Source organism: Pungitius pungitius, chromosome 8 (assembly GCF_949316345.1).
Source record: "Pungitius pungitius chromosome 8, fPunPun2.1, whole genome shotgun sequence".
Lineage (NCBI taxonomy): Eukaryota > Metazoa > Chordata > Actinopteri > Perciformes > Gasterosteidae > Pungitius > Pungitius pungitius.
In genome coordinates this window covers 3,433,294-3,449,002 of record NC_084907.1, presented here as the reverse complement: position 1 = coordinate 3,449,002, position 15,709 = coordinate 3,433,294, and the positions used below count along the sequence as shown (strand labels likewise).

General features: G+C 45.5%; 2 protein-coding genes across 3 annotated transcripts; one reads left to right on the top strand and one right to left on the bottom strand.

The window, feature by feature from the left end:
* Positions 1-5,946: 5,946 nt before the first annotated feature.
* On the bottom strand, positions 5,947-14,689 carry ergic3 (ERGIC and golgi 3). Of its 2 annotated transcripts, XM_037490900.2 has the most exons (14): positions 14,513-14,689; positions 13,429-13,499; positions 13,188-13,275; positions 12,989-13,108; positions 12,293-12,389; positions 12,050-12,215; positions 11,658-11,715; positions 10,409-10,423; positions 9,984-10,015; positions 9,739-9,835; positions 7,583-7,647; positions 7,240-7,376; positions 6,810-6,865; positions 5,947-6,709 (listed from the first exon to the last, which is right to left on the bottom strand). In XM_037490900.2, the coding sequence occupies exons 1-14, from the start codon at positions 14,598-14,600 to the stop codon at positions 6,630-6,632; spliced, it is 1,170 nt and encodes a 389-aa protein (XP_037346797.1). In that variant the 5' UTR covers positions 14,601-14,689; the 3' UTR covers positions 5,947-6,629. The 2 variants fall into 2 exon arrangements, with proteins under 2 accessions (XP_037346797.1, XP_037346798.1); XM_037490901.2 differs by lacking the exon at positions 10,409-10,423.
* Positions 7,955-9,329, top strand: romo1 (reactive oxygen species modulator 1). The gene is made up of 3 exons (XM_037490902.2): positions 7,955-8,051; positions 8,763-8,893; positions 9,078-9,329. Exons 2-3 carry the CDS (start codon positions 8,763-8,765, stop codon positions 9,184-9,186), a joined length of 240 nt encoding a protein of 79 aa, XP_037346799.1. The 5' UTR covers positions 7,955-8,051; the 3' UTR covers positions 9,187-9,329.
* Positions 14,690-15,709: the final 1,020 nt, after the last annotated feature.

Below are 15,709 nucleotides of genomic sequence, written 5' to 3'. Positions count from 1 at the left end.
CTCCCTCAGATTCTTAATGTGTACATAAAGCCAACTGCCAGCTGAAAATGTTGAAAATGTTTGAAATTCAAAAATATTTGAAGAATGTCAAATATCAACATATTTCATATTGTATTGTAAATATGAAAGAAACAGATAATAATGAAAAAAGGAACTGAAACATCTTTTGATTAGTGCACGTGTGCACGTGTGACAGCGGAGCTCTTCGATCCGTCCAAATTCACTGGCCTGATTATCATGGTTTAGCTTTTGCTTTTCAGTTTAACGCGACGTGTGATTGGCCTTTGCTGCAGAAGCTGAACCCCCCCCCCCCCCCCTTTGCCTGTTGGAGATGTCTGAAGGTGCGGCTGGAAGCTAACGTTGCTAACAGTGGGACACAAACACACACGTATTGGTATTGGAGGGAGTGTTGGTGTCCCTTTAACAGTATTGGTTTTGGCATTGTCCTTTTTTAAGAGGTAACCAACCCGTGGATGCTGGAGATTAACAGAAAAAAGGACCTCACGTAGGAGGGGACGACGTCATCGCTGCCTTAAACTGTTTGTTCCATTCTTGGTTGGGAGGACGTGTCCTTTGTCCTCTGGAGGGGACTTGGCCGTTGGGTGGGTTTGGACGTGGTTTGTGAAATGTCCGAATGGGGCCTCTGCAACATAATCAACCAGACCAGCTTAGAGACAAATGAATTGATTTGTATTTGTATCTGATAAGTATTTGACACTCTTCAGGAAAGCCCCCTCCATGTTTGTCAACATTACAATCGCAGACATGAAAAAAAAAAAGAGCTTCGGTCAGCAGTCTGACCGCAGACACACTTATATTTAAATGTATTTAAAGGGCGTTGAATGAAGAACTTGATGAGTTATTTTGTTTTGGGGAAAGGCCTGAACTTCCCCTCGTGTGAGCTGACTCACTGAACCCGTCTGCTGCCTTCAGTTCCCCCACAAAAACACAACCGTTAAACCGGAGGAATCACACAGTCACCCCTGACTCCCAATTCCTCACCCGTGATTGTAATTATGAATCAGCATCCAGGGTGCAACCCGTCTCTCGACCGACCTTAGCAGCCCCCCCCCTCCCCGCCCCCCGGTGCGCCGTGTTCGAACCGGGCCGAAGACAGAAATGCTGTGTAATCAGGTGCATAAATGTTTGGACTTCAACCCCACAAAGACGGTCCAACGGATGCAGGACTTTTGGCCGATTTGAAGCTGAGGGCGTTCAAGGCCGTCCATGTGTCCCCAGAAGCCTGCGCGCAATGCATCCTGGGAGGTGTAGGCACTGCGGTGCTGAGGGAATTTATTGCTTTAGTCGTTTAGATTTTTTGTACAAAAGTGGCGACCAATCAGTTGGGTCCACCAGTCGAGAGTAAAACATCCCAACAGTGATCAGATTGGATTTGGTAACGTTCACGCATTCATGGTCCCCAAAGAATCAATATCCACGATGACCGGTCGGTTAGCGCCACCAACAGGTCCAAAGCTCTCAGCCTGAGCGGTTCCCAGGACAAATGCTCTCATAACATCCTTAAGAGCATCTAGAAGAATGAACTTCCTAAACTTCTACTAATGAGCCAAATGACAGAAAGATGAACAGAGGGAAGGAAAGAAGATGATCCGGGGACTTGTTTGTGTTTTTAAGACTCGCCAGACCACCTCTACGTCCATGAAGCCGAGATTTAAACGTTCCAACTGAATCATCTGAGGTCAGAGTGAGTCACTGTGGATCAGAGGCAAAAAATAAAAAGAATCGGATTCAAGTGAAGTGGATTGGATGGTGGAGTTTATTATTTTCCGATTTGCCTCGGACGACCCGGTGAGTCAAATCCATCTGTTTGTCCTCCGAGGGAAGGACCGTCTTTTCTAAAACCGTCTGCATCTGGTTGGCAAAAGAAATCAGTACAGGAAGTTCCTCTCTGGATCTCCATGTTTTTAGATCCTTTCACAACGCTCCTGTTCCCTGTCTCCTTCTTTCATTCAGACCCCCACGTGTGTCTGAATGATCTTGGGATCAATAAGGCATTTACACCTGCGTTTTATTGGGTGGGGCCGAGTCATGGAGCCAATTCATCAGTGTGACTTTGTTATTTGTTGTAATTGTATTTATTCTTGTTGAGCCTTAGGCCACTGAGACACACTCTAAACATGTCCGGGTTACATACGAGTGTTCAATAAAAAGCTGCTTTCTGAGTAACGAACCCAGTCACTGGTTCTGATTCATAAACCAACACATCTGGCCAACAGAACAACTGACTACGTGTTTTCCTTTTGTCCCCTTCACTCGCTGTGTGTGTGTGTGTGTGTGTGAGTGTGTGTGTCCACGTGTCTGAGGGGTCTAGTGTGTGTGTAAATCCCAAAGCTAACATCCGTAGCTGGTAGATCCCAGCTGATAGAGCAGCGGGTCGCACTGATGGCATCATAATCCAGACAGGAAGTAGCTGGACGAGTGCGCAAACACATCGGCAAAGAAACACACACACACACACACACATAGCTGACACCCATGAGGGGCCCATTAAAGCTGAGAAGGGTCGATGGGTTCCAACGGGTCGTTCCGACTATGACTTATGAATACTTCCAAGTTACAGTAAGTGGAGATAGTGAAGTTATGTGGACCACACCCTAACGGAACATCCTTTAAACCTCGGTGAGCTGGAGGATCGGGGCGCTCACACGTTGGACTTGTTCCACAGTTACTTTGAATTTTATCTCGTTCGTTTATTCATTGGATCCAGTAAGTCCCGTCAGGAGAGCAAAAAGGGACGCGCCCACTGCGCGGAAAGTACTCCCCAAAAATCCAGCCACGTTTTAAATGTAATTTAGCAGTTATTTCAGTGATGCTTGTGTACTTCATGTTCAACAGCAAATCAGAATGGCTGATTTGCTTTGGGAATCAGAAGAATCCGACTTAGTCATTTGTCTAGGTTCACCACGGTGCAATAGTACGACACCGTTTGGAGCCCTTGTCCTTGGCAGCGGCTGCAGCGTACCGGCCGGGGAGGGAGAAGCAGAGGATGCACCATCACCATCACTGGGGGGGATGATGGCTGAGGCTTTATGAAGCACGGCGTGAAGCGTGGCGAGCTTTGAATCGGGTCACACTTCAAACCCGCCTGATACACGCCTTCATGTGTTTTGCTTCCATCGTGGAGTCTGAACCCTCCACAGAAACGTTCTTTTTTTTTTTATCACTTCAGTTCAGACTGACCACGGCACACGACTGCGATTAACACAACCACCAAACACACACACACACGCGCACACACACACACACACAGGCGGTCTGTCCTTTTTTTCCGGAGAACTTTTCTGGTTTCTGAAAATGTTGAGCAACAGTTCCAGTCAAATGTGAGTTTAAAGTTAGATAAGTGTGTGTGTGTGTGGGTTGGATTAAAAGGGAGGCTTCTGTCATGGTAATATATTCCCAGTAATGTTACTGGACAGTTGCGTAATTCTCACCCAAACAAATAATAAATCAAAAAATTGGGCAGCAAGCCCTCGGGTGGAACCTCTTTTAAAGTGAACTTTTCGCTGGAGTCCGAACCGCCATCCTGTTTCCTTTCATCATAAAGAAATGGTCTTTTTAGTTTTAGAAATTGAACTTCATGCATCACGTTAGCTTAGCATAAAGACTGAGAAAAAAGCTAACCGGACTCCTGAAGAAACCCTCCCGAGGCCCAGTGGGGGAGCGAGGTCTGCGGGGAGCCCCTGGTGCCGCCCATCGTCCTGGTTGTCTGGCAGGTGACCAGGTAACCAGGTGGGCAGGTAACCAGGTGGGCAGGTAACCAGGTGGGCGGGGCTGCACTGTGACCAGTACGAGCTTCCACAGCGACGGTTCTGAAACTTCTAAAAAAAAGGAATTTCCCCTTCAGCAAACCTCAAAGCTTCAAGTCTTCACTTGGACTATGAGCCAAAGTCTAAATCTCGCTCCCTCTAAATAAACCTCAGTCCTAAACGTCAAATTAAATTTCAGCTCCAACTCTTTAGATCACATTTACAACCTCGAACTCAAACTAAAGACCTGAAACCCCCCCAAAACCCACAAACCCTCCACTCCAAGGTCCAGAAAATAGACCCTTAAGACCGACCAAACCCAACAGACACAGAAACTCTTCTTTTCATAGATTTGTCTTGTTTATTGTTTCCTAGTGTTCTCCCGTGGTCCCCCTCCATGTGAAAACAGACCATCTCCTCTCTCTGAATTGCCATGTTACCAGATGGAGGTCTTTTGGAGGCATCTAAAAGGCCAGAAAGGACCCAAAGGAGGTCTTCATGGGATGGATTTAATGCAATGCACAGACCCGCACAGACCAGATCACTTCCAGTATCAAACACACACGGGAAGTTACTCAGGCCGGAGTAATTCTATGCAGATGTTCTGTGTGCCTGGTTGTGTCTGTGTGGGGACCATTGGTTAAACAGTGAGATTTCTGAAGAACATGATCGCCCCCTTGTGGCCAGCAGATGTAACGCAACAAATCGAAGTTATGCAGGAGGGGGTTTCGTTCGACACTATTTCAGGCCGAAAAGATTAGATCAAACATAACAAAGAAAGTTACATCTTTGGCTTTAGACCAGTGAAAATATTGTGCATGGACATAAATCAATTATTTTATATCATATTACCGAAATATTTCCCTTTGCACTATTCTATGACTTAGCTTTCAGTGCATCAAGTCTTTAGTCGTTATATAGTTTTATTTGCAGGAAACAAAACTATTCATAACGCTCACGATATGTTCCACCTCCGGAAAATAAAAGCTAAGACACAACGAGGCGGACGGGTGAAGCTGGTGTATTTAGCATTTATTGTCGGTCATTGTAAAAACGGCTTGAGGACAATTAAAATATAAATACATTTGCCTTTCACACTTAAGCGCGCGCGCACACACACACACACGCACGCACACACCAACCAGAACTCGTTAAGAACTTACAGCGAGCGAGAGGAGACATTTCACACTTTCACACGACTTTCATACTCTGAAAGCTTGATTTGACCTTCAGGGGGTCAAAGGTCAGGAGGAACCTTCAGTGGGTCGGTGCTCCCTTCCGTTGAGTAGAGAGAATAAGACAGGTGTTGTGGACAATACTTAATTTATTTTCCTATATAAAAAGTTCCTAAACTTAACAGTGAAGAATTCACAGTAAAGACGTTCTTTCGTCTGGTTTCAACAATTTCAAATAACGTGAACAAGCTCCTGGGTAAAAGTTGTTGCCTCGTTATTTCACTCCAAACAACGACACGTAACGAACGCCTTCTTCCAGCGTGTCCAGCACCTTCGGACACGTCTCTTTTTAAACTCATCATACGCTAAACCCTCCTTGAACGCACAAATCCTTCCAGTGGTGCCACGTGACGGGGAAGCAAAGAGAGTTTCCGTCTGTAAATCGCCCTTTCGTGGACGTATTAAAATAAAAACATTGTGCTCTGTAGTTACGAACCTTCCAAGTAAAAGAAACCCAGAAACCCACAAACTTTTAACCAACAACATCCGCAGAGAATAAAGAACAGACAGACATCTGGCGCTCATACGGCGAGTCTGGAATCAGACCAACGCTCGCGTCTACTTGTGGTCGAGGAGCAGTCAGATGGTCCAATGAGGCAAGTAGAAGAAGAGAAGTACCACCCAAACACCACCCACCCCCATAACCTTTGTATTAATAACACTTTGTTCAGTTGTTCCTGTACAATATTTACTGAGAGTGAAACCCAGCAAACCGCGGGCACTTTTTTTCTGGAGGCCGCGACACGGCAGGAAGCTGCTGACTCGTCGTCGTAGTGACGCGCCGCCTCCGGCTCGTTTGATCCTTCAACATGAACCTTAGTTTGTCTCCATTCACACGCCGATTAAAGACGACACACACACACACACACACACACACACACTTATGTTGTTCCCTGACAGAGGGAAGGAACTTTTCACGAGAGGACTGAAATATGTTAGTGGGGCTAATTTGGCAGTTTCTTTGGGAGGAAAAAAAAAAATCAAGTAATTTTCAAATGAAAAAAAAAAAGTCTTTAAAAACACGTCATCCAGAAGATTTTCTTTCAAGACTCTCGGTCAGATCGGAATCTTAAATCGTAGCTTGAGGTTACTGCATTCAAAAGGTTTAAAAACAGACACAACGAGGACGGGATGATCAGCGTTTCTGTGCTTTGTCAACAAATCCCACGTTGAGGCCTGAAGGTGCTTCCACAAGCCGGGGACTACTTTCAGCGGCGGATTAATCCACATGTGTTTTGTTTACTTCCTGGGATTTGTTGACAAAAATATAGACGACCGAACTTATCGCTAAAACCAACAGGTCTCAATATATTTATTATATTAAGGGATCGTTGTCTTGAGGAGGAGTTCATCAGGTGACGTGGTCCTTTAAAAGCGCCCCTCGGCCCCGTGGATCCTCCGACACACGTGTTCCGCGTGGCGTCCGAGCGCCACTGATGCAGGACGCGAAGAGGAAAATCTCCAGTGGTTTTTCTCCACAACCACCCAAAAATGAGGAAAAAAAAACAAAAAAACAACAACAAACATGGCTGTTTTGAATCGTCAGAAGGACAAAGCCGCCGTCTTCTCTCCGTCTCTTGTGTCCGTGTCTCAGTCGGGGGGGGGGGGGGGGGGGGGGGGGGGCGCGTTAAGAAGCCTTCCCCAGCTCTATCTTCTTCTGGATGACCCGAGCAGAGTGGTAGATGAGCGAGTCGATCAGACCGGCCACTGCAGGAGAAGAAGAAGAGTCACATTTCAGCCGCTTCATTTAAATGTTGATTATTATTATTTATTATTATTATTATTGTTGTGCGGCGCCTCCTCAGACCTGTGAACACGCCGCCGATAATGGCACAAACTCCCGTTAAGAAGTGTGTGAAGGATCTGAACAGGAAGAGAGACAATATCACTTTAGTAGAATCACTTTTATAGAACATTTCCTTCACTGCACCGAGGAGCCACGTCTGATGCAGATGAGCAGTGTGATAAACATCCAATAATCCTATGATGGACATTATTTATTAATATTAGCTTTTAAGTAGAACGGTTTGATAATTCCTGATGTAACGGGGATCTACAGTTTAGTTTCATCTGTTGCCTATTTTTTAGAATAATTTGTATTCATATGTATGTATTTGTTAGACATTTCAATCCCGAAACAAATGTTTTGAAAAACTAAAATGTTCCACTACAGCTCAACTTCAATATTTAAGAAAAGCGGCCAATTAGAAAGCAACATGGACTCTGTGGGGTCCTACCGGTGTTTCTCTGTGAATTTAACCATCATGGGCGACAGCTCGTACAGAACAAACACGCCCGGCAGGCCCTGGTCTCCGATCAGCCCGTTGGCCACTTTCTCGTGTCTGGTGACAGAGAACTGGTTGGTTTTTACCACCTGCCGCATAAAAGACACAAAAAGTGCAATTAGGGGATGAAAGAGGAGGACGGGCAGGCTCATTTAGGTTAAAAAACCAGACACACTAAACTGGATCTCAATGTTTAAGAACCAACGAGGAAAAGGCAACACACACACACGAAATGTTTTAACATTTAACATCGGGGGGGGGGGGGGGGGGGGAGGGAACGTAAAGACAAACTCACCTCTCCGTCAGTTTTCACGTAGATGGTGGGAACAATTTTCACAAAATACTGGTACATCATGGATGCTGTGGGGAGAAACGGAGCCCGGGGTCAAACCCAAATACGTGTTGTTGTTGTGTGTCTAAATATTTGTTCTGGTCTTTGATCATGTCGTTGTTTAAGATTATTGCCCTTCTTCCTCCAGAGAAACTTTCCTCTCCCCTATTAATTATTTTTAGATTATTGCATTACTACTTTCCCTAAAGTAATTGAGGAACTTTTGATGAAGTAATTAAAAGGTAAATAAACCAATCCGCGGGGTGGCGCTGTTACTTTTCTCGTCCCTCCTTCCCTTGCCTCCTCCTCTCTCTCCCCTTCTTCCTCTATCCGGTTATGGAGGTTTGATAGAAAGGCATTTAAACGCAGCTGCCCTCGAAACTACGAGATACACGAATCACACGTACTGTAAAACACACACACGCACGTCAAGGTAAGCTCGCGCTCAAACGGAAGCTCTGCACATCGCGTTGATCCAAAGAAAACTATTGATCGGAGGAAACTGTGTGTCAAGGCCACACGTTAACGTCACATAACGTTAGCTTGTCAGTTAGCATGCTGCGCTAGCACCTTGACACAGCACAACAAACCCACGCGGTAGCGTCACGAGTGGATTTTACAGGTTCACATTGATCATAATGTGCTGCTGTACAGACGCGAACAGCCGGGGTGTCGTTTGTTTTTACTCTTCTTGCACATCCGTGCCTAGCTAACGGTAGCTAATGTTAGCCTAGCTCGCTAGCTAGCCTCAGGTTGTAGCAACACGGTGTAATTAACTAGCAGCTTAACTGTCGATAGCTGGGGCGACCTCAGTGGCTGGTCTGGATCGACAGATAACAAACCAGTAAGTGAGATGGCCGATGTGGACTAGAGATTATATAATGAGTGACTAATAGTATGCTCGATCCAAAGGTCAAAAGTCCGACTTGTTTTCAGTCTCCTGCTTCCGTGGCTGTGATTTACTTCAACGGTACTTTTACAAATATACAACTAGTTGTGGACTTCGGACTCGAGACAGGAAGTGGTTTAGGTTCAGGTCAGTCCAGTCTGGCCACGCTGATAAATGTCCAGTAGTCTGCCCGGATACAGATCCGGACCGCAGGTCACTTCCATCTCATCTCTAACCCCGTCCCTCCCGTGTCAGATGCCCGTGGCCGTCGGTCCGTATGGTCAGACCCAGCCCAGCTGTTTTGACCGGGTCAAGATGGGCTTCATGATGGGGTTTGCGGTGGGGATGGCTGCTGGCGCCATGTTCGGCACCTTCTCCTGTCTCAGGTAAGTCTGCGTACAGCATTCCTCTGCCGTTACAGGAACAGCACTCGCACAGGCGCTCAAGTTGGGCTCGGCTTCTGTAGAGGACCAGTCGTGTGTCTCCCCCCCCCCCCCCCCCCAATCAAAGCTTTGCAGACAAACCGACTAATAAAGACTAAAAAATAAAATCTGTCTCTTCTGCCTGAAGGATCGGCATGCGCGGCAGGGAGCTGATGGGAGGAGTGGGAAAGACCATGATGCAGAGCGGCGGAACGTTTGGCACTTTCATGTCCATCGGTATGGGAATCCGCTGCTGAGGAAGAGGAGGAGGAGGAGGAGGAGGAGGAGGAGGAGCAGCACCCCCCTCGGTTACACTGCTATGGGACTTTTCCAATAACTACAGCTCTGTCACGCTCAACCCACCGTCTAGTTTTGTCAATAAATGTTCAGATCCGTCAAATGGTTTTCAGAGTGGATGTGTTACATTTGAAGAATTTGGTGCAAAATGCATCCGTAGAAAGAATCTCTCAATGACGTCATGACAAGAAAACCCCTCCCTGTTCATGACAAAATAGTAAACTGGTAGAGCCAAATCTCTTCTGTTCTGTTTGGTTGCACGGTGGAAAGAATCTGGCGCTAAACAACACTAGAAAAGTCCCCACTTGATCTGCACATCGGCGTCAGCTGACTTAAGAGGTGCAAACAGACATCGCCGCGCATGAAATACTTCAAAAAGGAATGAACCAAGAATGACTCCGTCAGTGCAAAGTGATGCCTCATTTAAATACAACATTAAGCTTTGCTGCACTGCAGCTTTTGGGGATACTCCTGCTAGCGTTGCCATGGAAACTGAGCAAAGCGGGACCGACCTTGTGGTGCCGTGACGTCCGTCTCGTCGAGCGGGTTAATGATGCCGGGGTAATCTTTCCCAAACGACAGGTGCTTTATCAGATGGGTCATGTTTATCTGCAGCAGGGAAAGATAGAAGTGAGCTGCTCATACATCACTATGAGCTCACCGTGGACGTCAATTATGTAAAAAAAGCAAACAAAACCACATTTCTGACAATAGAATTGAAGAAACTTAAAAACCAAGCAAAGCGGAAAACACTTACGTTGTCTAAGCCGAAACTCTGCAGGTCGTGAACTGCAAACACACAAAAACATTTAACGTCACTTTACTGGATTCCAGACGCTTCAAACACACACTTAGTAGAAAAGGAAATAAAAGGAGTGAGCGTGTAGCTGAAGAAACGTGAGTTACTGATCAGCTTGTGATGAGTTTCTGCTGGTTACATTCAGCCGTTTGGTGCTTAGGTGAAAATCAGCGCGTGAAGTTCAAGAGGCACACACAAGTTAACGTGTGCATCCACACGCCTGCTAAGGAGGACTGATGCAGGCTGTGGGTCAACGTGTCCACCCACTTTCACTGGGTCTTATAATAGTAAAGACTTTCTGTGTCTGATAAACAGGAATGAGGCGCTTCCTCATTCACGTTTCTACCCATTTTTGACCTTATAGTTAAGAAAGAGGGACTTACTTTCCACAGCGTGCACTGCAGAAAGAAGAGAGAAGAGTCACTATAATGATGCAGGTAGACAACAAACCATGTGATCGCACTGTGGAGCTCACAAAATGTTCTTTGAGATTTCATACTTTCACAAAATCAAAATATTAAGACCAGTGTCTTTTTTTAATTTATATAACTCACCTCATGCTTTAGTTTCAAAAGCTCAACTCTTTACAAGTGTATTTTCTATATTGGTTTTATTCTGTCAGGTTAGAAAAGGAGCTTCAGGAGATCGTGGAGGTCCGGCCAGAGACATTAAAAAGGATTTTCACCCTGAGGAGGCAGATTTATTTAAAATCCTTAGAACAAGTGATCCTCGCCTCTCGCTTTGGAATCCAAATATAAAAACGCCAAATAAACCATTTAATTCTTTCATCTATATGAATTAATTTAAACAACGTTCAGGGAAGAAAACTCACTTTCAAGTGCAGCTCAGACCTCTGGATTATTATCACGATTACACTTCTGGCTCTGAAGCAAATTCCTCTTTTTTGGTGTCCGACTACGGTTTCATTCAAATTAGAAGCAGTTTTTTTCTTCTTGCTCTTAATGTGCAGACAGGACAGTCAGAATGATAATAGAAGAAAAACAACAGCCGTTAAAGGAAGAAAAAGGAGACATGCGAAAGGAAACAAAGGAATAATGTGCAGCTTAAGAGTTGGTCTGAACATTCTTTGCATTAACAAAATAAAATAGTGCCCGTCAGAGCAGATGCTTTCGATTTGTTAGAGAATGTCATGAGTTTTGTTATGAGGCTTTTTCAAAAAAGAAATCCAGAAAGAAACACTGAAACCGGATCACAAATGATGGGATTATGTCATGTATTCACCTGATGATGTGAGAGGGCTAAAGTCAGATCAGAATTCAAAATAACTGCATTTTCTAAGAGGTCTGCAGGAGACGTGAACAATTGAGACTCAAGGATTGACTGTCGCGGATTAAGACTTCAAATAAACACCTTCAAATCAGACTGAAGGAGTGATGAGTGAATGGATGGATGTGTAACCGGGGACGACGGGTGGGTGAATAGACTCAAGGTAAAAGCCGCTGTAGTAAAACGTTTCTGAACACAATTTATATTTGAGTGTTAAAAATGTCACAGTAAGAACTCAGGTTACTTCCTCATGAATTGTAATATAATGTATAATAGTTAAAGAAAGAAGAGCTTCTGTTTTAAAACCAGGGGCAACTCATCACCTCCGTGCACGCCGTGTCTTACCGTGCACGTGAGACTGCTGGAAGCTTTTTCCTGGAGCGAAGTGGAAATTTCCTGCCACCTGAGACAAAAAGAGGATAAAAAGAGTCAATGTAGTGTATTAAAAAAAGAGGCCTAACGTCAGGAAGAAGAACATAGGACACAAAACGATGGGAAGAAAACCCTTTGGTTGGTCACAGTAAAACGGGTGCGATGGCGGGCGGAGGAGCTCCGACTGGTTTTTCCTGAAAATTAGCTTGGTTTCGCTTTTGAACTATTAGAGAATATCCCACAAGGCCTGAAACATCTAACACTTTAACCAAAGTCTGCAAATTCAGAAAGGTGCTGATAAACATCCAGAGGTCACAGAGGTCGTCCCGTTAAGGACCGAAGGACACACACAACGATCGAAGCACCTTGTTGACCTCCAGGAAGCCGTAGACCTGGCAGCCCTCGTTCTTCTGCTCCTGCATCTTCTGCGAGAAGCCCTCCCTCTTGCACTGCTCGATGGTGTCCGCGTTCTTGAACGCCCAGCCTCGCCGCCGGTACGCCTCGCGCACATCATCACAGGTGTTACAGCACCTAATAAGACACACAGGTGGCTCAGAAAACAGAAAAAGCGTATGTGTGTGTGTGTGTGTGTGTGTGTGTGGTCGTACTTGAGGTCTTCGGTCTCGGCTCCGTAGCAGCTCTCGCATCGTTTGGGGTCCAGTGAACTGGGGTCAAACACTTCTCCGTCGTCGGCCATGCCGAGGTCTACACGCCACAACGTCACCATCAGAAACTCTTTACACACACCTGAAGCTCTCGGGTCTTACTACCGCAGAATGAGGGACAATCCTTGCACACATTACCCTGGATGTTATGTTGGTTCAACTTTTTAAATTAGGTTGGTCATTAACTTAAAGTACAGATTATAAAACAGCCATCTTTGGACTTAAAGTTTTAAGCATCTTAAAAAAGGCGGTTGCTAAGAAGTGGCATTGTGGGTAAAGACCCGCCGGCCTCCTGGCTACTCGCCCCCCCCCCCCCCCCCTGTGTGGGCCGCCGTGCAGATCACAGCCTGACGTTAACCTTTGACCCATGAAAGCAACACGAATGTTTTCTGCAATAATTAAGACTTCTTAGTGATCCCTTCTTGGTCGGCCTTCAAAACTACGTCCTCATTGCCCCACGGCGTCTCCATCAGCATTACACAGGTTAACCGGTTAAAGAGCCCCCCCCCCCCCACCTCGCTTTGTTTACTCCTCTGTTTACCGAAGGAGGAGCCGGATCCATCACTGAAAAACCAGAATCCCCCGGTTTGTGGCCCTCGGGCCACCGGGTCAAAAGCTCAGATGAAGATCCCACGTTACCGTGTTTGTCGGCCTCCTGGGTGACGGCTTTCAGGTCTTTGTCCAGCCGCAGTTTGAACAGATTGTGCTCGACGTCCAGCTGCTGCTCGCCGGCGACGTCCATGGCGTCTATGCTGAGATCTGAGAGCGCCGGGAGGAAAACGGTGAAAAGACGGGAAGCGAGCGCGCGTGCGGCGCCGCTGGCTGCGGTGCTACTTACAGGCGCAGGGCATGTGGGGGAAGATCACGTCGATGTTGATTTTCAGTTTGTCTCCTCGCGACGTGTCGACGTAAAGCTCCGGGTGAACCTGCAGCGACACAACGTGCAAATGTATACACAAAGCCAGTCTCCTTTGGACAATTAAATAGTGATTTAACATATATATTTATATATACATAGAGTGTCACGTTTACCACCACCTGCTGGGTCAGCGGGGGTCGTGTGAGGCGGATGGACTCACCTCTTTGGTGAGATAGTACTGCAGCTCGGAGATGAACAGGATCAGCATGATGACCCCGCTGATGACGGTCACTGCACAGACACACAGCGGGTTTTATGGGTTAGGGAGTTGCGTTGAAGGTTGTTTGTGTGCGTTTGAGCACAACCAGCAAAAAAAAACGTTCTTCCCTCTGTAACTGATAATCAGTCTGATGATGTTTTTTGTGACGAATAAGTAGCTGCAACCCAGGATTCAAGAGAACTGGCAACTACTTCACGTATTTCTCAAGATGATTATATTTATGGCACGGTAGATAATTGATGGTATGAACGAACGTGTCACAGTCAACATGAAAAAAAATTGTTTCACTTAAATCACTAATTGAATCGTTTGGTTCTGTGAGATATCTTCTGTCATGATCATTATTTATACGATTTATTACACTTTCGCCATGTCAAGATCTCAAAATGTGTATGTTGAGCAACTATTGTGTTACTATCATCATCCAGAGTTGTCTCTCCCATAAATATAGCATAGCTTATTTTTACTGTGTGTATATTACATTTACACTAATTCCAACACATTTATTCATTCACATTCTTTTATTTCATTTAGAGGTGGAAGCAGTAATCCCATTTCTTTTACTTAACTATAATGACGGTGGAGAAAATACTTTGTTCTGCAATTAAAATACAGAAAAACCAGCAAAACCAGCAGTTTAGAATCATTAACATAACAGTACTTCCTACTCCTGGATTTCTCACATCTTCAGCTGTCTCTGTGCTACATGCACCTTCCCTCTATATATATCAATAATAATAATAATAATAATCTTAAATATATGACAGAATACTCGGTAACCTACAAAAGGAAGAATGCCTGGAACTAAGTTTGCATCACGAAAGTGTCTTCAAACCATTAACTAAGCAGGTATCACTGAACCCCGTGTGTTTATCCCGTAGTTGAAGAGGACGTCGTGGTGAGTTAAACGTTAAAGACTCTTGTACGGGTCACAGGGAGCGATGCTCGAGCTAGCCTTGTTGTTAGCCGCAGCAGCTAACGCGGCGTGAATGGCCGCCGCTCCGGTAGATTTTAAGCCGCTCACCGGTCGCTCCGCCCCACGTCTTCTCTCGGAAATCCTCCAGAGTTTTGGGATAAGCGTCAAACTGCTTCAGCTTATTCAACGCGTCCATTTTCTGAAAAGGTAGACCTCCCGCTGAGCGTCAAAAAATCCCCGTTCAGACCGATCCCGGCTCTCCGGACGCACACATCGGTCCTGCGCTTTTTACTTCCGGGACCCGCGCGGGGGCCACGGCGCGGCCAATCAGCGACGGCCGCGTAATTCAGAGCCTTTTTCGTTTTTTAAAATAAAATAATTTAGATTAATACTATTATTATAATTCATGTCATATAAAAACGAGTCTCGAAAATGGGTACTTTTCTGCTTTAAAAAATAAAACTTTTGATCCATGACCTTTACTGGTAATAAACGTCATCTGTGAAATATGTTGAATGTACTTCTGACAAAAGCCATTTAAAAAGTAATGTGGGCCTCTGACATTTCGTGAAGTGTAAAGTTGCAGAAAATTGAAATACTATTATAATAATACAATGTTTTTTATTAGACTTTGTACAGTTTAGAGAACAGAAACATATTCACAAGACATTTAACATTACAAATTGTCCATAAAGATCCATATTTGAGCTTTCTTCAAATACCTTCCCGGGTTTTAAGCAAACTGCAAATATTTTTTGTCTCCACAGTTGCTTTTTTGCATGATATTTGGCAGGAAGTGATAAATAAATGTCCACAGATCAGAGAGCGTCAGCATCGCTCCTCCTCCGTCTCCACCACCTGGTCCCGGTCGGCCTTCACTCGACCTCCGACCCCGAGGTCGGCCACGGCCGTCTGGACCCGCCGCAGACGGGTTTCTCTCAGGGAGCGTCTCAGCTTGGCCCGCCGGTTCTGAAACCAGATCTGAGAGAGAGAGAATGGGAAATGATTGTGTCTATTATCTAATTATTAGGGCTGTCAAAAATAGCGCGTTAACGGCGTTAATTAGCTGTTTGTTGTTAATTACGTCAATTTTTTTGACGCATTTCACGCATGCGCAGTGTGACAAATTATTCAGGTCCGGAAAGAACCTCTTCTTCTAGGGAATGCACTTCATCCTATACAACACATTACTGCCACCTGCAGGCATACGTCAGGCCGTCAGGTTCAGCAAGTTGTTTGCGCCAGAGACCCGCTCCCCCCCCCCCGTTCTCGCGCAGCAGAACAGAGAAGAAGAAAAGCTCCGCA